Source organism: Canis lupus, chromosome 28 (genome assembly GCF_011100685.1).
Source record: "Canis lupus familiaris isolate Mischka breed German Shepherd chromosome 28, alternate assembly UU_Cfam_GSD_1.0, whole genome shotgun sequence".
Taxonomy (NCBI): Eukaryota; Metazoa; Chordata; class Mammalia; order Carnivora; family Canidae; genus Canis; species Canis lupus.
Genome location: NC_049249.1, coordinates 31,620,542 through 31,634,068, shown reverse-complemented (window position 1 = coordinate 31,634,068; position 13,527 = coordinate 31,620,542). Strand labels below are relative to the sequence as shown.

General features: G+C 46.0%; 1 protein-coding gene across 1 annotated transcript in view; it reads left to right on the top strand.

Annotated features, from left to right (window-relative positions):
• The window catches only part of FGFR2 (fibroblast growth factor receptor 2), a 102,289-nt gene that overhangs the window by 64,165 nt on the left and 24,597 nt on the right, over positions 1-13,527 (top strand). The window contains 2 exon segments of the mRNA NM_001003336.1: positions 794-941; positions 4,364-4,566. Of these exon segments, the coding sequence (NP_001003336.1) occupies positions 794-941; positions 4,364-4,566 (351 nt within the window).

Below are 13,527 nucleotides of genomic sequence, written 5' to 3'. Positions count from 1 at the left end.
CTGGGAGACCTCTGCAAACTTGAGGCACAGTACCAGTGTCTACTGTTAGGCCAATGTCGCCTTCGTCCGATGTCAGGCTCAAACTGGAGCAGCCACTGGTCAGAAATGATTTACATTTTACTTTTAAAAGAAATCTTTTAGCCTTTGAAATGGACTCCCATGTGGCTTAGACGATAAACTTGAAGAAAATGTTCTTGCACTGGTGAAATGTTGAACAAGGAAACTTTCTTTCTCCTGGTATTTCTTATTTGGTTCCTTGCAAATCCCCATTTAAGAGGGGCCTTGGTGATCACATCGGCCTCTTTAATTTTTAGATCTGTCTTGCTCTTCAGGACGGTGAGAGCAAGCAGCAGCTAAGTCCGTACAGCCTCTTCTTAGCCATTGCCTGCCACGTCTGCTGCATCTAGGTGCTCGTGGAGAACGTCCTTTAAAAGAACGGTCTTCCAGTAGAACCATAGGCAGCTCCACTAAAAACTCTCAACCAATGAGGTATTCTTCTCAGCTGAGAATGCCGATGATCAAAAGAGCTGGAAAAAGAGGACCAGCTTGCTAGGTATTGAGTACACCGTTCCGTCCCTCTCCACTGGGTCACTTCCTTTGCCATCAGTTGGCATATTTTGTTCTATCGAAACCCACAACCCTTGAAGGCAGCTGCTTAGACCTAATGGAGAATGTTTTTGTTTTTGTTTTTGTTTTTGTTTTTGTTTTTTTGTGGTATGTTGGTGGTGGGACCCTAGGCAGTGCAAAGTCCTTCCTGGTTGGCCGTTATATTGTTCTCCTGTGTCTGTTCCAGCACTCGGGAATAAATAGTTCCAATGCAGAAGTGCTGGCTCTGTTCAATGTGACTGAGGAGGATGCTGGGGAGTATATATGTAAGGTCTCCAATTATATAGGGCAGGCCAACCAGTCTGCCTGGCTCACTGTCCTGCCAAAACAGCAAGGTAACAATGTTTTGTGTTTTTTTTTTTTTTTTCTTTTTTTTTTAAAAGAAGGCTGGATATAGAAGCTGAAAAGACTTGGTGCTTTGGGAGACGGCAGGCAGCTTATAGGATGACTCTGTGGCCTTGGTATATTTGTAATAATCTCTCTTCGGTGATGCGGCTGGTGTGATGCCAGCAGCCATGGAAAAATGCCCACGATGTTCAAAGTGCTTGCTCAGATTTTTTCTAAAGATTACACTCCACCCCTCCCCCACCCAGTTTTTAAGTGGTTCCTTCTGGTTTATCTTGTTTGGGCTGCACATTCCCCATCATTACTGCACATCATCAGCATTTTAAATGCACACAGGGATGCCTGTTGAATTTGGGACATTTGCATATTAGCAGAATTCTGATCGAATACCTTCTTCTGCCCCCAAATTGGTAGAGAAATATTGGCACTATGTAATTTTTCCAACGATATTTTTTCCTCGATTGCATAATTGAGGCATAGGAGATACTGTCCTTGACCTTGCAATCTCCAAATTGGAACACAATCCATTTAATGAACATGAACACTATTGAAGGCAACAGGTTGGCGTTCTTAGTTTGTCACGACTCACGTTCAAATGTTTCTATAGAAGGAAAAAAACAAACCCAATTTCTTTGCTACCATGATCATACTTCTGTTTTCTTTCATGCAATGTGAGTCTAAATGGTTACACGGGAGTGAAAATCAGTCTGCTGGCTGACACAATATTCCACCCTGGTTGGCTCCCACAGGGCTGGAAGGATGTGCAGGTGTCCGCTGGGGCGTGTCTCCAGGGTTTTGCTTTATAACCCAGTAATTCAGACAGAACCGTCCTTTTTTTTTTTTTTTTTTTTTTCCCCAAGGTGGGAGTCTGCAGCCAACAGGACAGAACCCAGCTGGGGCTTTGGGTGCCATACTTTTGGAAAACCACCCCCAAATCCAAAGCAAAACAAAGGCCAAGAGAACGGATCTCTGTGGGTCGATTTTTCCATGCGTCTGATTGCATGCATGTCTAGGTGGTGAAGCCGGTGTGGTGACGGGCCTGTGGAGGCGAGCTGCTCAGTGTCGCTCAGTGTCTCTCGGTTGTGGGCTTTGTGGACGGGCTGCGATCGGAATCTTCTGGTGGCCAGCACCTGCCGGAGCCCCCGGTGCGATGCCTCATGGTTCCACGGCCCCCTCCACGATCATCCCTGTGTTGTCTAGCCTTTTCTCTTGCTTCCCTGTTTTCTAGGCCGCCGGTGTTAATACCACGGACAAAGAGATTGAGGTTCTCTATATTCGGAATGTAACTTTTGAGGATGCTGGGGAATATACGTGCTTGGCGGGTAATTCTATTGGGATATCCTTTCACTCTGCATGGTTGACAGTTCTTCCAGGTATATACTGCTCTTTCTCTCCATGGTTTTTTTCCCTTTTCTTGGTTGATTGCTATAAAATTAACACGGCTTCTGTTCTCAGAAATGGCCCCTTTTATCCTGGCATAAAGATTTTTAAAAATGTTGGAAATTATCCCCCGGGGATAAGAAAGTTGCCTTTGGAAATTCACTTACAATGAGATCCCACACTCAACGTTTATGATCAAGTGAAATTTCATCCCGAAAACCCAAAGGGATCTTATATTTTTACTGAGTCACTGAGTCGATGATGTATAAATTCGCCCATCGTGTTTCTCTTAAGGAAGAAGTTGAAATTACTTTGTAAAATTCAAAGTAATTTTTTTTTCTCATTTCGAATTCCATTTCATTAAAATCCCATATGTACTTTTATTACTTTGTTCCACTTTTCTCTTTTTAATGCTATGTAAATAGATGGATGTATGTTGAGGTACCAGGGGAGAAGCCCCTCTGCATGTAGGGCGTACAGAAGCAGTGTGTTACCTACCTCGGGAATCGGTGGCTTGCCGCATGTCGCAATAAAACGGACCCCTTTCCTGCAAAGCATGCTCTTGCCATCTTGGGCTTGATGTTATTTCCGCCCTGTGGGGAAATCGTCAGCAAAGCCCTGTTGCCTAAATACTGCTGCCTGTCTGAATCTTTAACTGACATCTCTGTCCTGGTCGAACTCTTCCTGATAATCACGTTCTACTTTGATGCGTCTGTCTCTGTCATTACCTTTGTGAAACTGCATTAGACTGGTTTGCTAGCTCATGATGTTCCACTCCAGTTATTAATTCCTGATTTTTTTTAGATTACAGTGTCTACCTGCATGCTTATTTTATATCTAGTAAAAAGAAATTGATCATTTCATTTTGTGCTGTGCTGCTAGGAGTTTTGACTATCTTGCAAGTATTTTTCCGATTAAAATGTATAAGCTTTAAATAATACCATCGCATCCATTTTCCTTTTGGCGTGAGTCTGCTCTGTGAATATTTGCTTTGAGACAATGAGATGCCTCTTACGTTGAGCTTGCTTTTTACTTGCAGTACTGCATTCTGCAGGTGCCTCATTGGCCCTTCTTAACCAATTTGCCTGACAGTACTAGCAACTAAGGATGCAGTTCGAGGAAAATACTGTTTGGAAATACACTGCTTGTAGCTTGATGACCATTGAGGACTGAGGAGGGAGCAGATATTATTGGAAGTTGATCTAAGAGCATGCTACCTTAAGTAATTTTATGGCTACTCACATGTAATACCATTTCTATTTTTTCTTTAAGAGAAAAGTTATAGTGACATCAGTATAACCAAAAACATAAATCTTAAATGGTCATTGATTAAGGAATGTTACAAACTTTCCGTGGCACGGACACAATGATTCTATATTAAAGACGATTTGGTCTTTAAATCAAATGCATTTGTTTATTTAGTTGGATAATAGGCTGGACTGTATTAAGAAATTTGGAAACCTTTCCGGACCAGCCTACTAGAGGAATATTTATTTCATTTCATATGGAAGTGTGTTCATGTGGGGTAAATCACCCTGTCACATCTTCCTCTGGAAGAGCTTACCCAAATAAGAGTGAGGTACCATCTCTTCCGATGGAAAAGTGGGCATTATTTATACTTAAGAATTTTTAGTTTGGTTTGCATCAGAGACTACCACAGGAAGACAGTCCTTTTTTTGGAGATATGGTTGACTGTCCTGCTCTGCCCAAATGTCTGACAGAATGTGGCCTTGTAGCCTGCCCTTTGTGTCTTAGTGGCAGCCGACCTATCACAATGACTGGATTGCAGAGGCCCATTGAGGCTAGAGATAGCGGCCGCTTGGGCTCTGGTGGTCAAGTGAGGAGCCCTTGGTTACTCACCTTCATTTGGGAGAGGTGCATGGCAGGCCCATAGCCCATGCCATTTTGCAGGATGGAGTCATTGGGAAGGGTCATCACCTTGTGATTCGTTAGCTCTGCCAGTATGCATCAAGCCCATGTCCTAACCTTGTGGCCTGCTTACCTGTTCTTCCCCTGTGATCTTACACTCTAGCTCCTGTAAGAGAAAAGGAGATTACGGCTTCCCCAGACTACCTGGAGATAGCCATTTACTGCATAGGGGTCTTCCTAATTGCCTGTATGGTGGTGACAGTCATCCTGTGCCGAATGAAGACCACAACCAAGAAGCCAGACTTCAGCAGCCAGCCAGCTGTGCACAAGCTGACCAAGCGCATCCCCTTGCGGAGACAGGTAACAGAAAGTAGATAAAGAGTTTGAAGAAATTTATTCCTCTCCCATGCCCCAGCCAGCCCTCCTCGGGTCTTTTGCTCGGCTACAATGCCATCTACTTCTGTGAACTTCACTGTGCAAGCAATCCCGACGTGCCTCTCTAATCAGTCACTGGGGCCCAGAGAGTCCCGTCCCGCCTTGGGGCATCAGTGGGGTCAACTGAGTCAAGTTCTAAGGGCAAGAAAGCATGACAGTATGAGACTCTGGGAGCTAATCAGGTAGGACTGGCAATGACACGGGGAGGCAATGCCCTTGTGTGTTTGAGGCTCAAGTGCAGCGGTCTTTTTGAATCATAGACCATTTGTCCCCTGTGATCTAATGCTGTTTTTGAGACAGGCTTATGCCACTAGTTGGAAAGGGAGGGACTCTAGTTCTCTTTGACTTATTTTTTTAAATCAAGGTCAGAAACTTATGCTCTGGAGATGAATCTGAACTACTGCTTGATTTAAACCAGACTATGATGTCTTTCTTAACTGGGTTTTGGCTCGACCTCTCTGATTCTTAAAATAGAAATATATGCATATATTATGTTATTGTTAATTGTTCGCAAGTGTGGCTCTGGATTTGGTGGTAGAATGATTTTTATATTGAACGAGCAACAGATTGTTCTTAACCCCATGTCTGGTCTTTTTTGCTCACATGTGCCTCCTGATTGGGTTAATTTTGCTTTGGGGAGACAGGGCTTTAAACCAAAGCAACAAAGCTGAGTGGGATAGGATATGCTTTGCCTCCTTTCTCTGTGCTCGTGAAGGTGGAAGGGGAAGGTAGATGTGAACGGAAAGTGTTTACAAGTAAAGTGTACTGGGAACTTTGTTCAGGTAAAGGTATTTCTATTGAAAGAAGTGAAATGGCTAACTCACTGGCTCTGTTGCAGTGTGTGCTTTAGTAAAATTTACAGGGCATTTGTTAAAATCGCAGATTCCATAGTCTTAGCCCCAGGGATTCTGGTTCAGTAGATCTTGAATGGGACCAGGAATCTGTATTTTAAGCAGGTCTTTAGGTGATTCTGAAATGCACTCTGAGAAACTCTGGGTTAATCCCAGCGCAGTCCCTCCTGGGACTTCAGGTGGCGATGACATTTTCTGGATCAGGCATTAGCACGGATTAGGAACCAGTTGGCCAGCCGCAGTTTTGGCATGGCTCTGAGTGTTCTCAATCCAGCTCCAGCCTCTGAGCTGAATGGGTCCTTGTTGACTTCTTTGAAGTCATGTATTAAGCAGCTTTTTATTCTCTTAGGGGCTACGGATAGCATTTGGAGTGTGTGTCAAGTGCAGGTGATTGCCCAAATTGTGTTGGACCACTCCTGCCACCTAGAATGCTATTGTTACTAAAATGACACCACTATCATTCTTGGGGCCTTCTAGAGAAGCAGTGATGGGGCCACTTGCCTGACTCTAGTGGAGAGTCCAGTGTGAAGGTGATTCTTAACATGGCCAGGTGGGGCCCTTCAGGTGCTATGGCCAACCCTCCCCGCCCCTCCTCCTTTCCAGTTACTTCTGGGCCATTCTTCTAGCCACCATCTTGAGAACCTGACCTCGGGGAGCTGAAAAGGGGAATGGTTCCAATCTCTATTATTCATTTTTTTTTTTCTAATAGGGGAAAATGCTACGTTCTGGAGGAAAGCTGCAATTTGGTGTAGCTAGACCATTGGCCCATCATGATTTCATCATCTTTTCTCCTGCAACTGTTACAAGTGCTCTTCTTTTTACTCAAATATAAAAGACATAGCCGCCCTTAAAATCTCCTTGACTCAACCCCAGTCATCGTACTTTCGTTTCTCTTTGGCTGACTGGCCTTTCTTCTTTGTCTCCACATCGGTTGGGCATTCTTCCTATACAGAGGTCTTGCCCTGTGTAACCAAAGGGAACAGTAGGTTTTCTCCTTTGTTCTCCCTTTCTTCACTCCTTTATCATAATTTCCTGAGTGCTTGGTATAACCCAGGTTCCATGCAAGATATAGCCTGTCACCTTCACCAATGGTTCCAAGGTTATTTGGGGGTCATCATTTGGAATGTGGTTGTCTTGGGTTTTCATAGGGTCAAGTAGAGTAAGAGAAGCAGAAGAAAGTGGTCAAATACCAGTCCCTTGGAAGAAAACAGATCTCTGAGAGATTAATTTATTTGGGGGAATGTGGATACACCTCAGCTTCTCATATATGTCAAAATGGATGTGTGATTCTTTACAAAGAGCACACTCACTCCATCAGTAAGCACGGCCCCTTTGGCGGGGCAGGAGATGTCTATCAGGTATCTGGATAAAAGAGGGTTATTGGACTGTAGCTGGAATGAAAAGCCCCAACAGATATGTTGATGACAGAGAAAATACCACAGGGATGCCAGGCATGCCTTTACCTGGCGACAGGTGAACCTGTAATCAGATGTCTTGAAGATGGCTTCTTCCTAGTTTTTTGCAAGGCCACTTTTCATGCTGTATTTGCCCAACCTCCTCTACCACACAGGTAACTGAGTGTTTTCATGATGGAGTTGGAGGGTTATCTTCTTGGCCCTGACCCTCGCCCCTCCCCCAACACATACACACAACATCTCACTCAACTCAATCCATCATTGTTCTCTTTTTAGAACAAGAGGAGTCGTGTTTTTTCTTTTCCTTCTTTTCTTTTTTTCTTTCTTTCTCTCTCTCTTTCTCTCTCCTACTGTGAATTTTTCCTTCTTGACATTTACTAATTTGTACTGGACTTACTGTCATAAGATAGACATTTTAGGTTTTTTTGGTTTTTTGGTTTTTTTTTTTTGGTTTTTTTTTTGAGTCAAAAATACTTTTCTCTGGTAGCTAAGAAATTCCTTGTGTTCATGTCCCAGTGAGCGTGAGTTTTTTGAGGCTCTTTATGCATTTTGATGCTTGAGGAAAGAGAAAAGAACTTTTTGGTTGGGGGAGGCAGGTGGCACACAGCGTCTCTCTTTGTCCCTTGACAGGAGCTCCTCGTGCTTTCAGTGCTGGGGCTTAGGATACCATGCCAGCCACTGGCTTACCTGCTCCTGCTCCTTTGGCATCAGTGTGATCAAGGAGGCTAGGAGGGCTAGGCCAGAGAGGGTGTCCTCATGAGCTTATCAGCTCTTGTGTAGGAGTCCAGGGCTGCCGGTGGACAGCCACAGTCACTGGGAAGCAGCCTGTGCACATCCGTGAGTTCGAGAGAGGGCCTCAACCTCTCGCGTGCTGCAACACATCACCAGTTGGGTATTGGTGGGAGAGATGTAGAGGAGGTCAAAGATGTTTGCTCAGGAAGCATGCGGTATTGCTGGGTTCAGTGGATCCGTTTTTTAGGGGGTACAGCAGCTTCCTTCCCTGGAACCAGAAGTTTCCATAGGGCAGGATGGAGATTTAACTCTTGCCATAAACAGATAAACCCATCTGCTGGGTAGGGGCGCACATGCATGCAGCACCCACTTGTACCGCCACTGGCCTCTGAGAAGGGCCCAGAGGGTGATTTTTTTTCTGAGACTTTAGTTTCATCCTCTTGGTTGCTGTTTTGGGTAGATCAAGATTATCTTTTATAACAGTGTCTTTGAGGCGAGTGGCATGTTCCCAGGCACCTCCAGAACGAGACAGAAGATGTGGGGGTACCGGCTGGGTGCAGGTGGTTCAGGAGCCAGTTCTTGGGGCTGCGCATTCTTGGTTATGAAACACACTGGATCCTGTGAGGAGGGAGGGTTCTACTCCTAGAAGCTTATTTGCTGTCTAGCAGCCAAATACCATGATCTTGGAACATTCTCCATGTTTTGGCTAGTCAGGTGGTCTAATGAAGCCTCCCTGGTTCCAGAACATACTTGGGTAATGAGGGCAGCTCTGGATGGCTAACTGGGTTCCGCCCTTCCATGTGGGTGCTTCATCCTCCCTGGCCTCCCCATTGGGCTGCTCCCTCCTCTCAGCCTTCCACAGACAGGGCAGTATGAGATCTGATTTGGATTTGGGCTACTGGGATCTTCTAGGAAGACCCAGCCTGTCCAGGACTGGTGGGTGAGCCATTGATCCAATGGGTTTATTCATGGGGGAGGCAGAGACCTGTTGGAGGAAAGTGATAAACCACCTCGTCTGATGACTTCAATTATGTTATGGAGGGAAACAGAATCCAACCCTAGAAACCCCTTCAACCTTTATCCCAGCCACCTGGTTGGAAGTGGTGAAAGCATTTTGTTTGGATGTCAAGGGGAGTGGTGGGCAGGGCTTAGAGCTAAAAGTATGTTAGCGCGGGGCCTTAGTTCTGGCTTGGGAACGTGGATCCACAGCCTCAGAATCAGGAATTAGTGTGGCCATTCGTCACCCCTCCCCTCTTTGCCTCTGCCTGCCCTGTTCTCTGTGAGGTCCCCTACCTTGGTCCTAACCCAGTGTGCAGAGATAACACTATTTCTTGGTGGCCCTTTAAAAAGAAAAGGGGGGAAAAAAAAGCCCTATTCCCTACTCCCTTGCTTAATCTCCCACATACACTGTAGAAGTATACAAAATGCACAATTCATTAAAAGCTTGATTTATGGCACGTGTTAAAGAGATTCCGGAGAGTGAGGAGTTGAGACTGCAAATACACAGTAGAAACGCGCCTGCTGGGATGGAGGGGTGCTTTATTTTAGGGGGCTCGCATTCATTCTTTATTGGTAATTTAATTATCACCACCAGTGGAATATTTTTTAGACTAGATAGAACATGTGATAGGGAAGATCATGATTTTGTGCCAAAAAAAAAAAAAAAGTGATAATTTAATAGTGCTGAGTTAGTCAAGGGGTTCACGGGTGGGCAGTGGAATTACTCGAGGGACATATTCGGAAGGAAAGACACTCCAGCAAGATGCAGCGTTTCATGGAGGAGTCGCCAGCAGAGGATGGCGGTGCCAAGCCCCGGAAACACGTTAGCTCTCAGCAGAAGCGGAGTGAAGAGAAAGCCAGCCACGGTTTACAGTCCCAGAGGGGATTTTAAAAGCTCAGTAAAAATGCATGGAGGTAAAATTAAGATATACCTCCATGGACAGAGTGACCAGATTCTAGTTTCTTATACTTCTGGCATCTTCTTACCTTTTTTTTTTTTCACCCCCCCTTTGTGCAAAAGTATTTTCCACATTTGTGCCTTGAATCTAAACCTCCACATCGAATCTGGACAGAACTCTCCTAAGTAATCCTTTTTTGCAAGCACGATTTTCAAGTTTTCATAAGTAATGATAACGGCAGGGTTTGCCAAGGGTTTCTGTTTTAAAAGCTTTCACGTTAAAACCTCGTTGAGATTGTTTGGAGGGGGATGTGAACTTTTGCCATGGGTTTGTGGGCAGAGATTCCTCTCGGGTCATAGGCTAGCCGCAGAGCAGTTAACGTCCGGCTCAACGTTAAGTCTTTCTGTTCTTAAGCAGCCTCTAAGCCACATTCATCATGAGGACGTTCTCACGCACCAGCTCTCCCCCTGCCCTGGGACTGACCCCTGACACCCCGATCCTTAATTTCTTAGCTTTGCTCTTTCACTTGCTGGAGCCGCAGCCCATGCTGGCTGGGAGCAGAGGGTGTCCTCTTCCAAACCCATCAGGCCTGTCCTGTTGTACAGTCAGCCCTTAATGCCAGCGGAGCTTCGTTCTTCCCCGAGCACACAGTAGGACAGCATCCACCCACACAAAAGCAGCTGCGTGCTCCAGATCTCCTGGATTCCCCAGAGGCAGGTGCCAGTCATAAACTCCCTTGGATCTGGGCAGCACAGGATTCTAAAAAGGTGCTAGGAAAAACAGTTGTGGTGTCGACAGCAAATACTAACTGAGCCCTTCACAAGGGCCCAGCTCAGCACTGAAGGCTTTATGGGTGTGACCTCATTTTACCCTCAAGGTCACTCTGTGGAGCGGAAACTTTCCTAGTTTCCTTTTAACAGGTAGGAAACTCTAGTTTAGGATGGATAAATGACTTCCTGAAGCTCTCACGGTTGGCCAGCATGGGAACTGGGGCTTGGCCCCCGACCTGCCTGGGGCCCCTTGTCATGAACAGGTAGCAGAGGAAAGGTACCATCTCGGGTTAGCTGCTTGGCCAGGGCCGGTCGCTAGGTGCCCACGCAGGAGGGTGCAGAGATGCAGCAAAACCCAGCCCGGTAGCCCAGGGAAAGAGGCAGGGGCCGTGTCCTCGTCATTCCTGACTCCTCGTAGAAGTCACTGTGTTTCAAGCCTGTGTGCTTTGCTTTTTCCCCCTCCCCTCCTGTGGCGGTTTCACCTTCCTCAGTTCTGATCCCTGCTCTTCTAAAAAATATTTTTATGTTAAAGAAGTGCTTCTTCTAAAATAAAAAAGAACTACGTATGCAGGGTAATGAAATTCAAGTGGCTTGGAAAGTTCTGAGGTAAGACGAATTTTGCCCCTTCCCTCAGCTGTGAGTCTGTCTTCTCTGAAGGTAACCACTGTTAGATGTCTTCTGTATCCTTCCTGAAAGTTCAGAAACAATGCTATGTTCCCCCCACCCCCCCAAGGGAAGGCTGCTTTCCCACATCAGACTCTCTAAGCCTTGCCCATATGAGCAGAGGTTTTGGAAGACCTGCTGTTTCACCCAGAACCCTGCCCCTGTTTTTTTCCCCATTGGGTTGCCCCTCCTCTCCACTGATGGCAGCCCATCTGGTACTGATAGTGGAATTCTGGACATCCCATGGGTCCAGTGGTGATAGACTACCCAGCTGTCCTTGCAGAGAGTCATGGCAGCATACTGTGCCAGACCACAGCCATTTGGGGTCTGTATCATCAGCGAGGCTGACTTACTAGTGTGGCCGCTCCTTGTTGCCTGTGATCCTCAGGTCCAAGTTCTCGTGGCAGTGAATGGTGATTTTTGCCTCTCTACATGGGAGAACTTTCCAGAAGACCTTCTTGTCTTTGAAAACACCAGCTTCCTTTTGTGTGCATAGCACACGGCCTTGATGCAGGACGTTAGGATTTGGGGAAACATCTTTGGCCAAACTCAGTCCTGAATCTTTTGTGTCTTCTCTATGGATGGAGCACAAGATGTTTGTGTGGTCACTGGAGACTGTGTAGATCTTGATGCTCTTTGAAAGGCCGGGTTTTGGATGAGTCCTACAGCTGAGTCAGTGTCGTGCAGTGTGTTGGGCCCCAGGTGGATTCTGGAGGGGTGTTCCAAGTTGTCTGTTGGCCAGGGTGGGGTCCCTTGCCTAGTCCCTGGTGTTAGTGGGGAGCAGGGGTGGGTTCTCTGGGAGTCCACACAGTTAACCTTTTGTGCTTTCCTCCTTCTGCCATTTTTTTTAATATAAGATTTTATTTATTTATTCATGAGAGACAGAGAAAGAGGCAGAGACATAGGCAGAGGGAGAAGCAGGCTCCCTGAGGGGACTCCACTGTGGGAATCGATCCCAGGACCCCGGATCATGCCCTGAGCTGAAGGCAGACGCACTACCACTGAGCCTCCCAGGCGTGCCCTTGCTTCTGCCATTTAAGCGTGTGGACACCTGGGTGTGAGGCCTCAGCCTCTTGGAGCCTAATCTATAGACAAGGTTCTCTCAGTTCCAAAATTAAAGATTCTTTAGCTTATTTTTAAGGAAAATGTTTATAGTGCTCTTGTTAACACTGCTCATACTGTCTGCATAGTAAAATTTAGGAGTGACTCCCCCATCAGAAGGTTGCTCAGAAATGTTCTCTTGTACGTTTTATTTTTATTTTTAAAGATTTATGTATTTATTTTAAAAAGAGAGAGAACAAGAGCATGGGAGGGAGGGCAGAGGGGGAGGAGAGCATCCTCAAAGCAAACCGGGCTGAGTGGGAAACCCAGTGTGGGGCTCCATCTCATGGCCTGGAGCTCATAACCTGAGCCAAAATCAAGAGTCAGGTGCTTAACCAACTGAGCCATACAGGTGCCCATTCTCTTGTGCAGTTTAAAAGGTAATAGAAATCCTGGATTAAACAGCACATACAACTAGATTTTAATACGGAAACCGGCTTCTGATTCCTAAACTGATTCTTCCCCCAGTTCATTCTTGGGCATCTTCTTGGGTTTCTGTTTGCCTTAAGGAGACTTTGGCCTTCCAAAGGAGAGAATGAAGGGATTCCAAGCAGGATGTTCCCTGGGAAGTAAGTACAGGTCTTCTGGTTCCCAGTGGGAATGGTTCAGGCTCTACTTTGTGAGTGGTGACCCCAACTAAGTTTATTCTGCGTTCCATCTTTGCCACCTTAATTTAAAAGGTGTTTGTCAGCACAGCTGGGGAGTCCCATTTACCAGGGCAGTCACGCAGGGGACAGAACCAGGGAGGGAGGGTGGGCCACCTTGTTGGGCCACGTTAAGCCTGAGGCTCCAACTTCTGTGAACTCCAAGTCTCGTTCATGGTTTTGAATAACGTAGTGGTCAAGCAGCCGATGATGGTACCAGGATTGTGAGTAATTCTCAAAATTAGTCTTCAGGTAGGCTCCGCGTGTGTTTTCCTTTACAGAAACCATCACAGGAAAGACGCTCTGTTTAAGAAGTAACCATTTTATCAGATGCAGATGGAAACAAGTGAGGGTGAATGAGAAAATTCGGGGCAGCCCTTGCGTGCTGCAGGTGGGAGAGGCGCTTTCCCACAAGATGATAAAGCAAGGATGTGGGGGTTTTTTTGTTTTCGCTTTTTCTTTTTTGCTCCTTGACTCTTCATCCCATACGTTCAGTCCACTAGTTTCTGAAAGCAAAATTAACAAGAGGTAGTTGATGTCCACCGAATGGCCTGGGCATCCACCAGTTCTCGGAAGGACTGGGGAGCAGCAGAGAACGGCCCCTGGTGCCTGGGTCTCCAGTTACCTGGAATTAAGGCACTTGGAGCTCCTGGCCCTTCACATTCAAATCCTAGAGCTGACATTCGGCTTTTCCTTCCAAAAGGCAGACAACATATTGAAGAGCTGATTTTCTAAAATGTTTTCATGGAGTTTCATAGGCACAGAATTGATTCACGATCTGAGCTAGTCTCCAGGGAGATTGATTGGTCATGCAGGGC